This window comes from Nasonia vitripennis, chromosome 1, assembly GCF_009193385.2.
Source record: "Nasonia vitripennis strain AsymCx chromosome 1, Nvit_psr_1.1, whole genome shotgun sequence".
Classification (NCBI taxonomy): domain Eukaryota; kingdom Metazoa; phylum Arthropoda; class Insecta; order Hymenoptera; family Pteromalidae; genus Nasonia; species Nasonia vitripennis.
Genome location: NC_045757.1, coordinates 23021131 through 23038442, shown reverse-complemented (window position 1 = coordinate 23038442; position 17312 = coordinate 23021131). Strand labels below are relative to the sequence as shown.

General features: G+C 39.0%; 4 protein-coding genes across 4 annotated transcripts; 2 read left to right on the top strand and 2 right to left on the bottom strand.

Annotated features, from left to right (window-relative positions):
* The first annotated feature begins 3917 nt into the window (after positions 1 to 3917).
* LOC116416979 lies at positions 3918 to 6151 on the top strand. The gene is made up of 5 exons (XM_031927930.2): positions 3918 to 4365; positions 4451 to 4513; positions 4650 to 5027; positions 5114 to 5388; positions 5465 to 6151. The coding sequence occupies exons 1-4, from the start codon at positions 4323 to 4325 to the stop codon at positions 5350 to 5352; spliced, it is 723 nt and encodes a 240-aa protein (XP_031783790.1). The 5' UTR covers positions 3918 to 4322; the 3' UTR covers positions 5353 to 5388; positions 5465 to 6151.
* Positions 6152 to 7934: 1783 nt separating this feature from the next.
* LOC116416945 lies at positions 7935 to 10374 on the top strand. The gene is made up of 5 exons (XM_031927582.1): positions 7935 to 8894; positions 8980 to 9042; positions 9179 to 9556; positions 9644 to 9918; positions 9995 to 10374. Exons 1-4 carry the CDS (start codon positions 8852 to 8854, stop codon positions 9880 to 9882), a joined length of 723 nt encoding a protein of 240 aa, XP_031783442.1. The 5' UTR covers positions 7935 to 8851; the 3' UTR covers positions 9883 to 9918; positions 9995 to 10374.
* A 1276-nt stretch (positions 10375 to 11650) lies between these two features.
* LOC103315817 lies at positions 11651 to 13069 on the bottom strand. The gene is made up of 2 exons (XM_008206481.2): positions 12884 to 13069; positions 11651 to 12667 (listed from the first exon to the last, which is right to left on the bottom strand). The coding sequence occupies exons 1-2, from the start codon at positions 13067 to 13069 to the stop codon at positions 11651 to 11653; spliced, it is 1203 nt and encodes a 400-aa protein (XP_008204703.2).
* Positions 13070 to 13271: 202 nt separating this feature from the next.
* LOC116416275 lies at positions 13272 to 15098 on the bottom strand. Its single transcript, XM_031923988.1, has one exon. It carries the CDS (start codon positions 15096 to 15098, stop codon positions 13272 to 13274), a length of 1827 nt encoding a protein of 608 aa, XP_031779848.1.
* Between the last annotated feature and the right edge of the window lie 2214 nt (positions 15099 to 17312).

The window sequence follows — 17312 nt, the reverse complement described above, 5'->3', positions numbered from 1 at the left end:
ACGTAAGTAATAACTAGTCGAGAGCAAGCCATATATTATAATATTATAATAATAATGTTAGTTTAACTATTGAGAAGGCGAAAGAGATTTTCGTAAACACAATTAAACAAAATAGTAGCACTTAGTATGAACAGAGAAATCAAAGGATTACAGGATCCATTTGCCACGCCATTTTTACATTTATGAAAAGTGGACACGATGAAAAAGAGCAGTGAAACAAAAAGTTACAGTATAACTATAAGTCAACATTTAAAGGAAATGTACATACGTTAAGAGATTAAGAGGGTGAATCAAAAGCTAAAATACCTTATGAAAAAGTAACTGGCGCTCGAGTACAAGAAATGGGTTTATTTATTTTGAAAAGTACTCCATGGTTGGGATTCAGCGCAGATAGATTTGCAAACAAATTTATCGTTGAAATAAAGTGTCCAAAAAATCCAAATAATCTGACAGCTAAAAATTTATTGAAAACTTTAACATATATTAAGTTTGAAAGTAATGTACAAAAGTTGAAAGCACGTCATCAGTATTACGGGCAAATACAATCAAGTATGGCATTGTTACAGTTAGAAAAATGTAACTTCGTAATTTATGAAGCTAGGGTTCCTAGGGACGATATTTTTTTAAAAGACTTGATACAAACATTATCTAAGGATAAAGAAAATAGCAATAAATAAGTCAAATGAAAAATATTAGTGATTGTTTTTTTTGTTACAATAATATTTATGAAAATCAACCACATACCAATACTAAGTGCAAAACCTAATTTTATCGATGTTTGGTGGACTTAGGTTAACAAGGCCACATATAATCAACATAATTTCATCAATATATTTGGTCATTTTCCACTGAATCGTTGACTGTAGAAAATCAAAAGTTTTTAATCGCTGATTACACCTTTCAACGTGCTCTCTTGATACAGCTATTCCTTTAGTTTTTAAACTATCTTCTTTTGACGTTTGTTAATTTTTATTAGCAAATGGGGGTCTTATTAATTCTATATAACGCTCGTCACATTCACTTTTAATCATAAATCCTTTATCAGCCATGATTGATCCTCACGAGGAGTAAGTTTGTTAAAATATCACTTTGAATAAAAATAGACTTATCTAAAGCTTGACCTCCATAGCACTTGCTGCAGTATGAAATCAAACCAGAAGGCGTAATTCCAATTAGAAATCAGAGTTGCCAGATCAGAGGGATTCCCTCTAGATCTAGAGGGATTTCGCGAAGCCTAGAGGGAAACTAGGGGGAACAATTATTCAGAGGTATTTTCTAGAGGTAAACCCATCTTACCCGAGGACAAGAAAAACTTCAACCACAAAACGTAAATCCAATTACCCCACCCACAACGAGTTACCTTTGTAGAAAAATTCGAATCACAAAACGTAAGCCTTTAAACCCGATTACCCCACGCGCCGCTAGTTGCCGATGAAAAATTCAAATCTCAAAACGCAAGCCTTTAAACCCAATTACCCCACGTGCCGCGAGTTGCCGTTGAAAAATTCAAATCTCAAAACGCAAGCCTTTAAACCCAATTACCCCACGTGCCGCGAGTTGCCAATGAAAAGTTTAAATAATATAAACCGTTAACGCCTAAACTCGTTCTTATACTTCAAACACAAAGATTCACTTGTAGCAATTTTGAAAATAAAATCGTAAACTCATCCAGAGAAAAATATAAGATGCATTTGAAATTAGAAAATATAGATGAAAATACCGTGAAAAATATAGATAAGAAGTAAACACAAAAAGTTATCTTGAAGTTTATTATTCATAAATATCTTTATTATTTTTCTAGATCGAAAAGCAAGCCATTTAACAGAAATAAAAAACATTAAGACAACGTATTATTAACATCGTTGAACAAAATTTATAGTCACAGCTCTACATAAATATTATATTAATTTATCCAACAATCACTCACTAAAGGAAATACTTCTAAAACGCTCACATCACTCTCACTGACCTTAGAGTACATATCTTCTGAATTGAATCGTTTCAGCATTAAATCTGTTGGTACAAAATCGGTGCACTCAATTTGTGAAGTGCACGAACATGAAGGATGGCTTCGACCATAGTGACAGCTAGTTTATTCCTAATTTTATCTTTGATAATATTCACTACTGAAAATACCCTCTCTACTCCAGCGTTTGAAATCAGCAAACTTAACAATGCAAATGCTAATTGGCAAATGTGTCCAAATTTTCGATCGCCAGCGGCATTTTTTACTTTATACACTTCAATCCAATAATCGACTACATTTTTTTTCTGACTTATTTCTAATCGATGCAATACATTCCATTGTCGAATCGTTTCATCTACATCGCCACAAACATGTTTGAAAAATTCTACGACCTCCGCTATATTAGGCTTTATTTGACAAGAAGCATTTTCCTGAGAAAAGAGAGAAATATTTTCAAGAACGTGAATGTTGGACGGCAATCTTTTTTGTAATTCAATTGCCAATTCGATGAGAAAGTCCCTACATCTCGTTTTAACATAGTCAATTGTCTCTTTTCTCAATGCTCCTTGTGTTTGGTTAAATTCATAACCGAAATTAATGCAATCTGTAGGCATGAGAAAATTCGAAAAGTTAAAACTATGAAGTTTAGTACGATGAACTTTCTCTAGTTGTGCTGGTACAACAATCTTTTGTAGAATTGAATAAAATAAATCATTCAAGTCGCTGAAAAATTTGATGGGATCAGCCTTATCTGACTGAAAATGTGTATTCAATTCTATGACAGGCTTTAGAACACTGTGGATGAATGTCAAAAACAAACGGTTATCAACCGAGGCATACATAGCTGCTAACTGACTCGCTGTGTAACATTTTTCTTTTGATTCCGCTATTTGAAAAAGGAGCTTAAGTGGATCATACTGATCGAGAATCAGATCTGAGATCATAGCCATCGAGTGTCACTAAGTTTGACAAGTATTTTCGGTTTGCTATCATTAATTACGGTATACAACTCTTCATACTCGAGTTGGCGTTTGGTACTGTGACTAAACCAGTTATGAGTTTCTCGCACCATATAGTCGAGATGTCTCGGTAATGTCTCGCAAGCTTTTTCAGCTGCCAAATGTAGTGAATGGCAAATACATTTAATCACGACGATATAAGGATTGATCTCGTGTAAGATAGTCGTTAAAGAGTGTTTCTCACCTACATTCACACTTGCTCCATTGACACCCAAACCTAATAACTTATCCGTTTTTAAATTCTCACGTAAACACTCATGTGTAAATTTTGCCCCCCCCCCCCCCCCCACCCCGGAGCCATGGTGTTCGGTGTGGGTCGGCTAGCAAAGACAGACAAGCAAAAATTGTTACGCTAGCCTGTTCCTACATAATAAAATAAGCATCTACACTATAAATTAAACATCTTGAACGTATACCCTGCATATAAGGCACTATAATGATGAATACTGCCTGCGACTGATTTGAGCACTGAGTTGGGAATATCTATCAAGATCATCACTTTTACACTTCATCGTTGATCAAATCTTGAACACGCAAATTTTACTTAATGTTTCTAATATCTAAACCCACATAAAAAGTGTACATTTAAGTGTGAGTGTTGAGTGTGGTCATGTTTGTACATGTGCAAGGTTAGGTTGCCATGTATAAAACGTTCGCCATAATTTTATGGCATATTATGCCCACTTACCGTCGCCTGTTAACAGGGGGGACATATGGCCATGATATGCCACATAATCTGGCTACTGGGCATAAAATTTGGCATTTCGTGGCCATATTAGCCTCAATTTCCTACGAAGGTACAACTTCTTACTTTAACTTTTTTTGTAGAATGCTTATAGGATTCGAGTTAGAACACTCGTACTATCGGTAAAACCTGGGTTTCGGACCCCCTTAATAGTACATTATGCAACAAGAGACTAAAGTCGTGGATTATTTACTTTATTCTCGCAAAATACGGAATAAAGTGAATTTGCGGGAATAAAGTAAATTTGCGGCAATAAAATTTTCTGGTCCCCAAGACACGTGGAGACGTGGCGACGGGGTGGCGGCTGAGATGCGCCCCACGGCGTCGCGCCGTAGAGTCGGGGCGGGCCGGAGCCTACATTTATAGGTACAGGTATTATAGGCTATCTAGAGGCGGATTTCGGACGCACAGCTCGGGGAAAGTGAATTTTTGCGGAGAGGGAGAACGCTGCTATATATACAGAGCGAAATTTCTTAAGCAGACAGTTCGAAGTTTTCATTCTAGAAGCAACGACTTGGCTAGTCAGTGATATCCTAGTGCCTGCGTTAGTTTGAATCTGTAGTGCATCACAGTCAAGTTTTCCTTTCGTAAAATGGAATCTCCACGTGCGGAATCTTACGCATCTTCTGACACTGGTTCGTATATTAGAAAAAGAAATGTTGAGACGTGAGTGCACATATGCACGATACTTATTAATTATATTTGTTCGTCGTTTTGTAGGTAGGACGAGAATGATTGATGCAGAAGCTCGTCACACGGATCTCGATGGAAATCTCAACGAAGGTACGTTTTTGCACGACTTTATTTTATATTCATGATTGATTATTAGCTTATCATATTACACTTCACAATAATCTAAGATAATTAAAGTTTTCATACAATTTTTAATCACATCGTTATAATAATTCTATTTCTTTAGTTACTGCAGACTTGACAGGGCTTGTGACGATTTGTTGCTCGGATTGTGATCTTGACAGTGCCAACTACGAAAAATGCCAGGGCGAGCTAGCTCTGCAATGTTTAGCGTGCCGAGAGAAGTTTTATCACCGTTTTTGGGCGATCCGGCACATCAATTCTTGTGCCAGCATCATCAAGCAGCCAAAATACATCTGTGAGTTGTGCGAAACGACATTCGAACGGATCGATGAACTAAGAAGACACTTTCAAGACTGTGCAAGTGATTGTTTTACAAGTCTTCAGTTGGAGAACAACAACACGAATTCGGAGGAAGAATTAGATATGTTCAAGTACTTTGCCAACTCATCGGAGATATTAAGGAAAAGCGTGAGGGAATACGGTAAGTTCGTGTGCATACATTTTTAATAACTCATTGCCTTTCTCTCGAGTTTCTTAATTTTACAAATGTCTTTTTATTCGTATCAGGACATGAACGTTTTTATGCGCACTTCTGCGTGGAGTGCCGCGAACCCATCATCGATGAAACATCGGTCGACGCAGTAGACTGCGATGAATGTAAAGTTAGTTGCCTGCTGCAGTGCAACACGTGCAAATGTCTACACGAGACTTACGAGTCCATTATTGAGCATTTAAAGGGGAGCTATTGCGGATATAAGATGCAATTAGCGGTGGACCCGGATGCTCAACTTCACGAACAGGCGTGAAAAATTATAAGATGCACAAAGGCTATTGCAAACAGAGTGAGTCTTCCATTTCATTTTTTCACAATAGCATTATCGATGATAGATCGCAACATCACGTTATTTTGTGTTTCAGATCGACCGTCTGGAGATGTTTCAATGCCCAAGGAAAGTGACGCAGCTTATCACACATACATCGTGCACAATCATGGTTTACGTTCGAATACATATGTAGAACCTTAAAACGTTTTTTAATTGTCGAGATGATTTAATTTTTTACTGTACTTATTTATTTATCGTAAAATAAAAAATTTTTAACCGCTCAATCATTATATGCTTGTCTTTTATTGAATGAAAAACTGAAGTATACTTTATCCTCTTAGAAAATATTATAATTTCCAACTCCACAAATAACGTTTTCCTATTCAAAAACGTAAGATCGTTACTGCGTGTGCAAAACTCTAAATTTCGCACACGCTTATCTGTTGAGGACGTAGATTCGCACACTCGTGTCAAAAAATAGTATATACGATACACGTGCGCGTAGGTGATCATCAAACTCGCTTTTTTGTCACCCTTGCGGCGACAGATGCGCTCATGCAAAAATAACCTACTTCGCGCACTCGTATCGTAATATACAATTTTAACATGACGTGCGCGAAAAACGCGGTTTTTCAAGAGGCTTGTTTTTCGTGTAGCGTGTGCGAAATACTGTTTCCATAGCAACGATATGTTATTATATGCTACATGCTTGACGCAACATTAAAAAAGCTATAGTGATTCGCGCAAAGAAAACGAGCCTGAGAAACCGCATTTCGCGCACGGAGTATTAAAAACGATTTTGGGCTGTTAACTCTCGTTATAAGCATTGCCATGATTTTATGTCAATAGAAAAAAGTTGTATTTTCAAAGATCTACCCTCGTAGAAAATACGCCATAAGATATGGCCGGTGAATATCTACTGGCCATATTTTTCTTAGCGTAATATGTCAACATAATATGTCCACATTATGTTGAGTGCTTAACTCCAGCAATGGGTTTATAACCTAAAATCCATAAACTTAATAATCAAAATTCATTTAACGCAGTAAATTCTAAAATCATTTACGGTTAAAAAAAGGATTTTACAATAAATTTTGAAAATACAAGGCAATGTGTTAAGAGCGGTAACCTAACCTTGAATATTCATACATACAAATTTACATATAATCACACTCAAAACTCACTAACATATTTGTATATTATTCTGGCATGCATGTTTTTATGAAAGTGTGAATATTAGAAACAACATCAGGTGAAATTTGTGTGTTCAAGATTTTATCAATGATGAAGTGTAAAAGTGATGAGATTGATAGATATTCGCAACTCAGTGTTCAAGTCAGTCGCAGGCAGTATTCATCATTATAGTGCATTTTATGCAGTGTATTCGTGCAAGATGTTTAATTTGTAGTGTAGATGCTTATTTTATTATGTAGGAACAGGCTAGCGTAACAATTTTTGCTTGTCTGTCTTTGCTAGCCGACCCACACCGAACTCCATGGCTCCGATGGGCGGGGGGGGGGGTGGCAAAATTTACACATGAGTGTTTACGTGAGAATTTAAACTACAGCACTTGAGATAAAGACAAGTGGGTATATTGCTTCAACAGCTTGAAACAAATCACCATGCAAAATTTCAGCCCTCTAAGTATGATAGGTTTTTATTGAGAGCAAAAAGAAAAATTGAAAAAAGTAATCGTACAATCATTGAGGATTTGATTTAGCTCTCAATTAAAATCTATCATACTTAGAGGGCTGAAATTTTGCATGGTGATTTGTTTCAAGCTGTTGAAGCAATATACCCACTTGTTTTTATCTAAAGTACTGTAGTTTAAATTTTCATATCAACACTCATGTGTAAATTTTGCCCCCGGAGCCATGGGGTTCGGTGTGGGTCAGCTAGCAACGACAGACAAGCAAAAATTGTTACGCTAGCCTGTTCCTACATAATAAAATAAGTATCTACACTATAAATTAAACATCTTGAACGTATACACTGCATATAAGGCACTATAATGATGAATACTGCCTGCGACTGATTTGAACACTGAGTTGGGAATATCTATCAAGATCATCACTTTTACACTTCATCGTTGATCAAATCTTGAACACGCAAATTTTACTTAATGTTTCTAATATCTAAACCCACATAAAAAGTGTACATTTAAGTGTGAGTGTTGAGTGTGGTCATGTTTGTACATGTGCAAGGTTAGGTTGCCATGTATAAAACGTTCGCCATAATTTTATGGCATATTATGCCCACTTACCGTCGCCTGTTAACAGGGGGGACATATGGCCATGATATGCCACATAATCTGGCTACTGGGCATAAAATTTGGCATATCGTGGCCATATTAGCCTCAATTTCCTACGAGGGTACAACTTCTTACTTTAACTTTTTTTGTAGAATGCTTATAGGATTCGAGTTAGAGCCAAAGAGCCAAACTCCTAAAATTTCAGCCCGATCGGTCGAAAATTGCGATGAAATATCGCATCTCACACATTTTTCGCTTAAAAAATTAAGTAAAAGGCACTTGCATACCGCGGTCGTGCCTAAAAACGCGCAAGCGTTTCTTAAACCCTGGATGGAAAAATCGAGGGGAATGCAGGAAACGCAATCAATGTTTGACGCGATTCCGAGAAACTGCAAGGGAATAATCGCAGTCAGGACTCCGCCTCTGTCTCCAAAGAGATATCGTAAATTTTATCCGAACGGCGGCATTTGGAGCAATAGCCATTGTTCAAGAGCATGTACCTAATGCATAAGGGCACAAACAGAAAATGTATGTTTTCTCCAATCAGAAAATGGCATTTTTCCCGTAGAATTCCTCATTCATATAAGGGAAGTTGCCGGCACCGAAGTGCATCAACTTAATTATTGCGTTAATATTTTTATTTGAAACTTGCCACAGCGATAGATATTTATAAAAGGAAGGGCAACTAACTCTTGATTTTTCATAATTCATTGCATTGCCTTAGTTTCGAGTAATTTTCTACTGAACACTCGTACTATCGGTAAAACCTGGGTTTCGGACCCCCTTAATAGTACATTATGCAACAAGAGACTAAAGTCGTGGATTATTTACTTTATTCTCGCAAAATACGGAATAAAGTGAATTTGCGGGAATAAAGTAAATTTGCGGCAATAAAATTTTCTGGTCCCCAAGACACGTGGAGACGTGGCGACGGGGTGGCGGCTGAGATGCGCCCCACGGCGTCGCGCCGTAGAGTCGGGGCGGGCCGGAGCCTACATTTATAGGTACAGGTATTATAGGCTATCTAGAGGCGGATTTCGGACGCACAGCTCGGGGAAAGTGAATTTTTGCGGAGAGGGAGAACGCTGCTATATATACAGAGCGAAATTTCTTAAGCAGACAGTTCGAAGTTTTCATTCTAGAAGCAACGACTTGGCTAGTCAGTGATATCCTAGTGCCTGCGTTAGTTTGAATCTGTAGTGCATCACAGTCAAGTTTTCCTTTCGTAAAATGGAATCTCCACGTGCGGAATCTTACGCATCTTCTGACACTGGTTCGTATATTAGAAAAAGAAATGTTGAGACGTGAGTGCACATATGCACGATACTTATTAATTATATTTGTTCGTCGTTTTGTAGGTAGGACGAGAATGATTGATGCAGAAGCTCGTCACACGGATCTCGATGGAAATCTCAACGAAGGTACGTTTTTGCACGACTTTATTTTATATTCATGATTGATTATTAGCTTATCATATTACACTTCACAATAATCTAAGATAATTAAAGTTTTCATACAATTTTTAATCACATCGTTATAATAATTCTATTTCTTTAGTTACTGCAGACTTGACAGGGCTTGTGACGATTTGTTGCTCGGATTGTGATCTTGACAGTGCCAACTACGAAAAATGCCAGGGCGAGCTAGCTCTGCAATGTTTAGCGTGCCGAGAGAAGTTTTATCACCGTTTTTGGGCGATCCGGCACATCAATTCTTGTGCCAGCATCATCAAGCAGCCAAAATACATCTGTGAGTTGTGCGAAACGACATTCGAACGGATCGATGAACTAAGAAGACACTTTCAAGACTGTGCAAGTGATTGTTTTACAAGTCTTCAGTTGGAGAACAACAACACGAATTCGGAGGAAGAATTAGATATGTTCAAGTACTTTGCCAACTCATCGGAGATATTAAGGAAAAGCGTGAGGGAATACGGTAAGTTCGTGTGCATACATTTTTTAATAACTCATTGCCTTTCTCTCGAGTTTCTTAATTTTACAAATGTCTTTTTATTCGTATCAGGACATGAACGTTTTTATGCGCACTTCTGCGTGGAGTGCCGCGAACCCATCATCGATGAAACATCGGTCGACGCAGTAGACTGCGATGAATGTAAAGTTAGTTGCCTGCTGCAGTGCAACACGTGCAAATGTCTACACGAGACTTACGAGTCCATTATTGAGCATTTAAAGGGGAGCTATTGCGGATATAAGATGCAATTAGCGGTGGACCCGGATGCTCAACTTCACGAACAGGCGTGAAAAATTATAAGATGCACAAAGGCTATTGCAAACAGAGTGAGTCTTCCATTTCATTTTTTCACAATAGCATTATCGATGATAGATCGCAACATCACGTTATTTTGTGTTTCAGATCGACCGTCTGGAGATGTTTCAATGCCCAAGGAAAGTGACGCAGCTTATCACACATACATCGTGCACAATCATGGTTTACGTTCGAATACATATGTAGAACCTTAAAACGTTTTTTAATTGTCGAGATGATTTAATTTTTTACTGTACTTATTTATTTATCGTAAAATAAAAAATTTTTAACCGCTCAATCATTATATGCTTGTCTTTTATTGAATGAAAAACTGAAGTATACTTTATCCTCTTAGAAAATATTATAATTTCCAACTCCACAAATAACGTTTTCCTATTCAAAAACGTAAGATCGTTACTGCGTGTGCAAAACTCTAAATTTCGCACACGCTTATCTGTTGAGGACGTAGATTCGCACACTCGTGTCAGAAAATAGTATATACGATACACGTGCGCGTAGGTGATCATCAAACTCGCTTTTTTGTCACCCTTGCGGCGACAGATGCGCTCATGCAAAAATAACCTACTTCGCGCACTCGTATCGTAATATACAATTTTAACATGACGTGCGCGAAAAACGCGGTTTTTCAAGAGGCTTGTTTTTCGTGTAGCGTGTGCGAAATACTGTTTCCATAGCAACGATATGTTATTATATGCTACATGCTTGACGCAACATTAAAAAAGCTATAGTGATTCGCGCAAAGAAAACGAGCCTGAGAAACCGCATTTCGCGCACGGAGTATTAAAAACGATTTTGGGCTGTTAACTCTCGTTATAAGCATTGCCATGATTTTATGTCAATAGAAAAAAGTTGTATTTTCAAAGATCTACCCTCGTAGAAAATACGCCATAAGATATGGCCGGTGAATATCTACTGGCCATATTTTTCTTAGCGTAATATGTCAACATAATATGTCCACATTATGTTGAGTGCTTAACTCCAGCTGTAGAAATGTGCCTTGAAATGGCACGGTCTACCGAAACTTAATTCGACAGGCCAGTAAGGCGAAATAATAACACTTGATGTGGAATAAAGTATTTATATTTTCTCTGGTATATAAGGTAATCTGTAGCTGTCGAGCGTTCGAGAGAGACTGATGCTTCGAGATTTTGCTGTCCTCGGTCTGCTGGGGGTAGTTTTGGAGAGGGAAAGTTTTGCTTGCTAGAATATCGGAAGGAAATGCATTTTAATTGGCGGAACGGTTTAGGAGGAGGAGTTTTGGGCCTGAAGGAGTGTGCGTGCGGGTTTTTTCGAAGTCTTCCAAAAAAGTGTCCAGATGTGGGCTTGAGTCGCGCGCGGGGCGCGCGTAGTTGGCCAAAAAAAGGGTCTGGTCATAAACTGGTCAAGATCCGAGCCGTCCGGAGTCCAGAAGTTGTGCAGATGTGCTTCTACGCTGTGCTCTTCGTCGCGCTGGCGATGGGTCGTCCTAAGCCGCGCTCGTCGTCGCGTCGGTTTTGGGCCGTCATAAAGAGGGTCTCTGGTTGGGCTCGGCTCTTTGGAAGGAATGTGCGGGATTTATGAATGTGGATTTGAGGAGAGTCGGAGATATTTGTGTGAGGTAGGATTTCAGTCTTCTCGATGGTCTCGATTTACATATTGCTTATTTTGACTTAATTTACTATTGATACGTATATGATGATGATTTACAAATTTATAACACACGACAGTTCATACTCCCCCCCTTGAGAGGGTAGCGATCAATACTTAATTAATTTTGAGTTTACTTATTGTTTCTTGTTTTTCTAAGTTATCGTCTATGGGAAGAACGGCAATCTTGGAGGTTGGTCTTTTTTTAAGTCCGTGTTTCGTTCTGACTGTTACCACGCGGATAATTTTGTCGGCTCCTGGATGTACATCCGTAATAATACCCATATTCCATTGCATCGGTGGTGTGTTGTCCTCTTTGATCAATACGACTAGGTCTTTAGTCAATTTTGGTTCTGCCGCCGATTTGTTGTGACGTATATTCAATTCGTTTAAGTATTCTTTATTCCATCTCTCCCAAAATTGTTGTTTGAGTTTTGACATACTTTCCCATGCGCTTAAGCGATTGTCTGGTATTTTCGTATAATTTTGTTCTGGTAGACCTTTGAGTGAATCGCCAATTAAGAAGTGACCAGGTGTAATTGCTGATAAATCGTTAATATCGGATGATATGCGAGTTATTGGTCGAGAGTTTAATATTGCTTCTATTTCAATGGAAAACGTGTTAAAGTCAGCTAAGGTAAATCTTTTGTCGGCCGCTACTCTTTTAAAATGATGTTTGAATTGTTTGACTGAAATTTCCCATAAGCCACCAAAGTTTGGCGAATGAGGCGGAATGAAATGCCACTCTATTTTGTTACTATTGGTAAATTTGTCTAAATTTATTTTTAATTGTTGTGAGTTTAGTAATTCGTATAGTTCATTCAGTTTGTTGTGTGCACCTCGGAAGTTAGTACCGTTGTCCGAGTAGATAGTTCCCGGTAAACCGCGTCTCGATACAAATCGTCGTAAAGCTGCTATAAAACCTTCCGTAGATAGATCTTCGACTACTTCTATGCGGATTGCTTTGACTGTCATACATACCAATATTGCGACGTAAATTTTTATGAATTTTTGATTTCGATATCGCTTTTCCTTTATAAAGAACGGACCGCAGTAATCTACACCTACATTATAAAATGGTCTAGATTGTGTTACTCTCACTTGCGGAAGGTCACCCATTTTATACTGGCATAACTGCGGATTTGCACGAAAACATATTGTGCATTTTCGGATATTTTTTCTAATTTGGTTGCGTCCGTCGATCGGCCAATAGTTCTCTCGGATTGCGTAAAGAGTATTTTGAATTCCCGTGTGAAAGTGCGCAGTGTGATAATGTTGAATAATTAAGTCCGTGAAAAAGTTATTTTTTGATAGGAGTATGGGATGACGTTTTGAAAAGGGTGCAATTGCCTTTCTGATTCTACCGCCTACTCTAAGAATGTTTTCTTCATCGATGAATGGATCTAGTGATGCTAAGGAACTTTTCTCATTCAATGGTTTATTTGCCTTTAGTGACGCAATGTCATTTGCAAACACGGATCCCTGAACTAACCGAATAACGGCATTTTCTGCTTTTTGTAAGTCTTTGATGCGCATGTCCCGGATTTTGGTATTTGTACGATATTTTTTCGGCAGTCGGAGGCATAATGCGAATATACGTTTTAATTTCATCAAGGATGTCTGATTTTCTATTATTTTTAAAAGATGTGCGCAATATGAATCGGATTTAGTTACGAAGCAATGTGCTTTTTTGATTTCTGGAATTTCGGTTAATCCGATAATATGCGATTTTGGCCACTCAGTTTCGTTTTGTTGTAGCCATGGAGGGCCGTGTAGCCATATCTCGTTGTTGAGAAAATCGTTTGACGAACGAATGAAATGACCGTGTTTTTACTGGCGCGACGCGTGATTTTGAACAGATTAGGGTGATTTTATAATTGCCAAATGTGTCCTTTGATCTCATATAGATGCATGCACCGTATCCAGTTTCGCCGTGAATTTGTATTTCATTGGCGTCGTTTGTCAAAATGTGTCGATTGAATGACATGTCTGGTAGGCAGCTTAATTGTAGACAAAACTCATTCCATTGATAGTATATGTCATTCGGTACTGTTTCATCCCAGTCGATTTTGGCTTTCCAGATGTCTTGCATGATTTTTTTTGCAAAGAGGATAATTGGTCCTAGTAGTCCAAGGGGATCGAAGATTTTTGCTATTTCGGACAATATTTTTCTTTTGGTGAATCTCTCAGTGACCGATATGGGTTTAATTTTGTATACGAAAGAGTCCGTTTTGGCGCGCCAGCGAATGCCTAGTGTTTTAAGGGTGTTGTCGTTGCTCAAGTCGAAATTAGCGTCCAAATTTTTTGACTCGATGTCGTTTAATATATTTGGATCATTTGTTGCCCACTGTCGCATGTTCATACCGGCGGTCCTTAGGACTTGCGTCATTTGCGTACAAATTGATCGGGCTTCTTCGACGGAATTCGTTCCCGTTAACATGTTATCGACGTACATGTCTCTCTTTAATATTTTGGCGGCGAGTGGAAATCGTTCTTGTTCATCGTCCGCGAGTTGATGTAGGCATCGAATAGCCAAAAAGGGTGCGGCTGCTACTCCGAATGTTACTGTGTTGAGCACAAATTCTCTAATCTCGTCGTTTACAAACCACAAGATTTTCTGATATTTCCTATCGCTGTCTCGAACGAGAAATTGTCGATACATTTTTTCGATGTCAGCTAAGATTACATACGTGTGCGTTCGAAATCGTAGTAGGAGAGTGATTAAATCGTCTTGAATAGTAGGGCCAACGAGTAGGCAGTCGTTAAGTGAGCATCCGCCATCTGAGGGTGTCACCGACGCGTTGAAAACTACTCGCAGCATCGTTGTCAGACTATCGAGTTTAGGAACTCCGTGGTGTGGCAAATAAAATCCGTCGTCTCCGATGGTCTCTACGAGGGTCATGTGGCCTAATTTTAGATATTCTTCGATGACCTTTGTATATTCGCGTTTGTACTCGTGATCTCGTTGAAATCTTTTTCTCAAATATAATAGTTGTTTCAACGCCGTTTGCTTGGAATTGCCTAATTTACCCTTCATCTTATCGAACGGCAATGCGACGATGTATCTGCCATCTTTACTGCGTTTTACGTGAGTTATGAAGTGTTCTTCACAATATAACTCGTCCTTTGACAATGTGCGTTCCTCGTCGAGCTTCTCCTCTAATCTCCAAAATCGCTCTAAGTCGAAAGGTAAACTAGTGACAAGGCAACGAGACGATTTCGATAAGTAAGTTGATTCTAGATTTCCGCCCAGGATCCAGCCGAGTTTGGTTTTTTGTAAAATTAGATTATCGTTGTTGAGTATCTTTAGTTGTCCGGGGCAGAGTATTGATAAAGTGGGACCGGATCCGATTAGCATGTCTACGGATGCTGGTTTTTCAAAATGTGGATCTGCTAATTTGAGTTGCTTCGGAATATTTAGTCGGTTCCTCGGAACCGGTTCGTTGGGTACGAGATCGGTTATTTCTTTAACAACAAAGCAAGTCAGTGATTTTTTAAATTCTGAATGAATTGACCGGAACGTGATATCGGTGAGGTAGCTGGCAGTGGTATTTAAATTGTTCATAGCGGTTATGGTCAATGAGCATGGCGATTTAGTTAATTTTAATTTGTTGCACAGGTTTTCGGTTATGAAATTCGCGGTGGAGCAGGTGTCTAATAATACTCGACACGTTATATCCGATCCTGATTTGCCGAGGATTTTCACTGTTGCGCTGGGCATGAGATCGTAAGTCGGCGAAAGATTTGTTGCATAGCAATGTTTTAATTGGTTATAATTAGATAGTCATGCTTTGGCTTGATCAATCTCTGGATCGCTTGTCGAAGGCAGGTCTTGCGACGATGGAAATGTCAGCGTGCCTGCGTTTGAGTTAGTCGATTTTGGTACGTGCAACAATGAGTTGTGTTTTAAGTTGCATATTCTACAATTGCCGCGACGGCATTCGTCTCGATGGTATTTTAAGCAATTTTTACATAAATTTGCGTCCTGTACTAGTTGGATTCTTTGAAAAACGTTTAAACTTCGGAATTTGTCGCATCGGAAAAGATCGTGGTCTTCGTGTGCACACGCTGGGCACTTTTTTCTCGCGGTTACGAAGGTTTTTGCCGAAGATCCAAACTCGAATTTGCGGACCTTTGCCGGCGGACCCTGATGAGTACAAGTTTTGTAACTTGTCGTTTTCCCGTCGTCCTTGGACAACGTTGCTGCCGTTTTGTATAAAAACTCGATCATTTCCTCTAGAGTCGGAATTTTGTCGCGGTCCAGTGTCTCTGTCCATTTTGCGCGGATATTTTTACTTAGTCTTTCTTCGAGGATTTGAACTACGATTTGCGGTGTCACGGCAATTTTTAAACTTGCCAGTGATTCTATGTGCTGTTGTGCCTTGTCCGCTAGAGTCTCAACTTCTTTGGAATTATCTCTTTCCATTTTAGGTAAATTAAGTAGCAGAGAAATGTGTCGCATTACTATTGTGCCTTTATTTTCATATGCCTTTTCTAATAAACTCCATGCTCGAGGATAGTTTTCCGCGGTCGTAGCGAAGATTTCGATCTTGTTTAAAGCCTCGTTGGTGACTGCCGATTTTAAATAATGTAACTTCTCGACGTCTGAGAAGTCGTCATTGTCGTGTATAAGTGATATGAATGACTGTTTGAATGAAAGCCACCCTTCAGACCGACCATCGAATTGCGGGAGTGGCGCTTGTTGTACTTTAATTTTGCGTTTTCTACGTCGCGAACTTGCGTCGCCGGTCGTCGATGCGGAGCCTGCTTGGCTATTGCTTACCCCGGCATGGATTTGATCTATCTCAGCAAGATGCGTGTGAGCCTTGCCAACGGTTTGATGGTACGTGTTTAAAATAGTTAGTTTCTCTATAGTGTTGTCTTCCGATGGTTCTAAGATATCAATTTCGTCGCAAACTTGATCAAACTGCTCGAATAACGCATGTACGCGATCCGTGCGCGACCGTAACTCGCCATGTTGCGTTTCTTTGTCGAAAGAGTCCAAGAAAGATTTTAACGATTCGATTTCGAATTTAATCGTATTGCGGCGTGTTTTAACAAACTGAATGTGCTGTACGTTTTCCATTGTGTTATATATATATATATTTTTTTTTTGCGTTCTGGTCTACTTCGATATTTATCAAATTGCGTTTCACTCAAATGTCTTACCTTGATAGTATTGGAGTCGGGCGACTGCTCGATGACGTCTTAGTGTTGACGTTGGATAGATGTTGAATCGATTGAAGATCAGATCGTTCTGAAGGGTCAGCCAAGCGAGGACTGCGTATGTGGTTTGCTGAGTCGTTGACGAGTCAGCGAAGTTGAAATGCGTTTGAGCTTGTTGTATCTCGAATTGGACAGCCAAGCGAGGACTGCCTCCTGAAGTTTCGTGTGATTTTAATTGCACAGTCAAGCGAGTACTGGCTTGAATTTGTTTTCGTTTGTCTGAAACTTGTGGGTTGATCTAGTTTGGTTGTTGATGGATTAGCTTGCGTGTCTTTCGAATTGTGACAAAGTTATTTACCTGACTCTTGCAGAGGTTTGGCGATATAGTGTAGACTGACTGCGCAGTCGGTAGCCTGATGTGAAAGTTGTCGATGTATGCGATGTTGATTTGTGATCTCGTTAGCTTGCTCTCCTTTCTTACGAGCGTAATCGTCGTAGATGTTCACAGAGCGTAGCTTCCTTGTTGATCACTGACACTTTTCACTTCAGCTAATATCCGGCTCGAAGGACCATGTAGAAATGTGCCTTGAAATGGCACGGTCTACCGAAACTT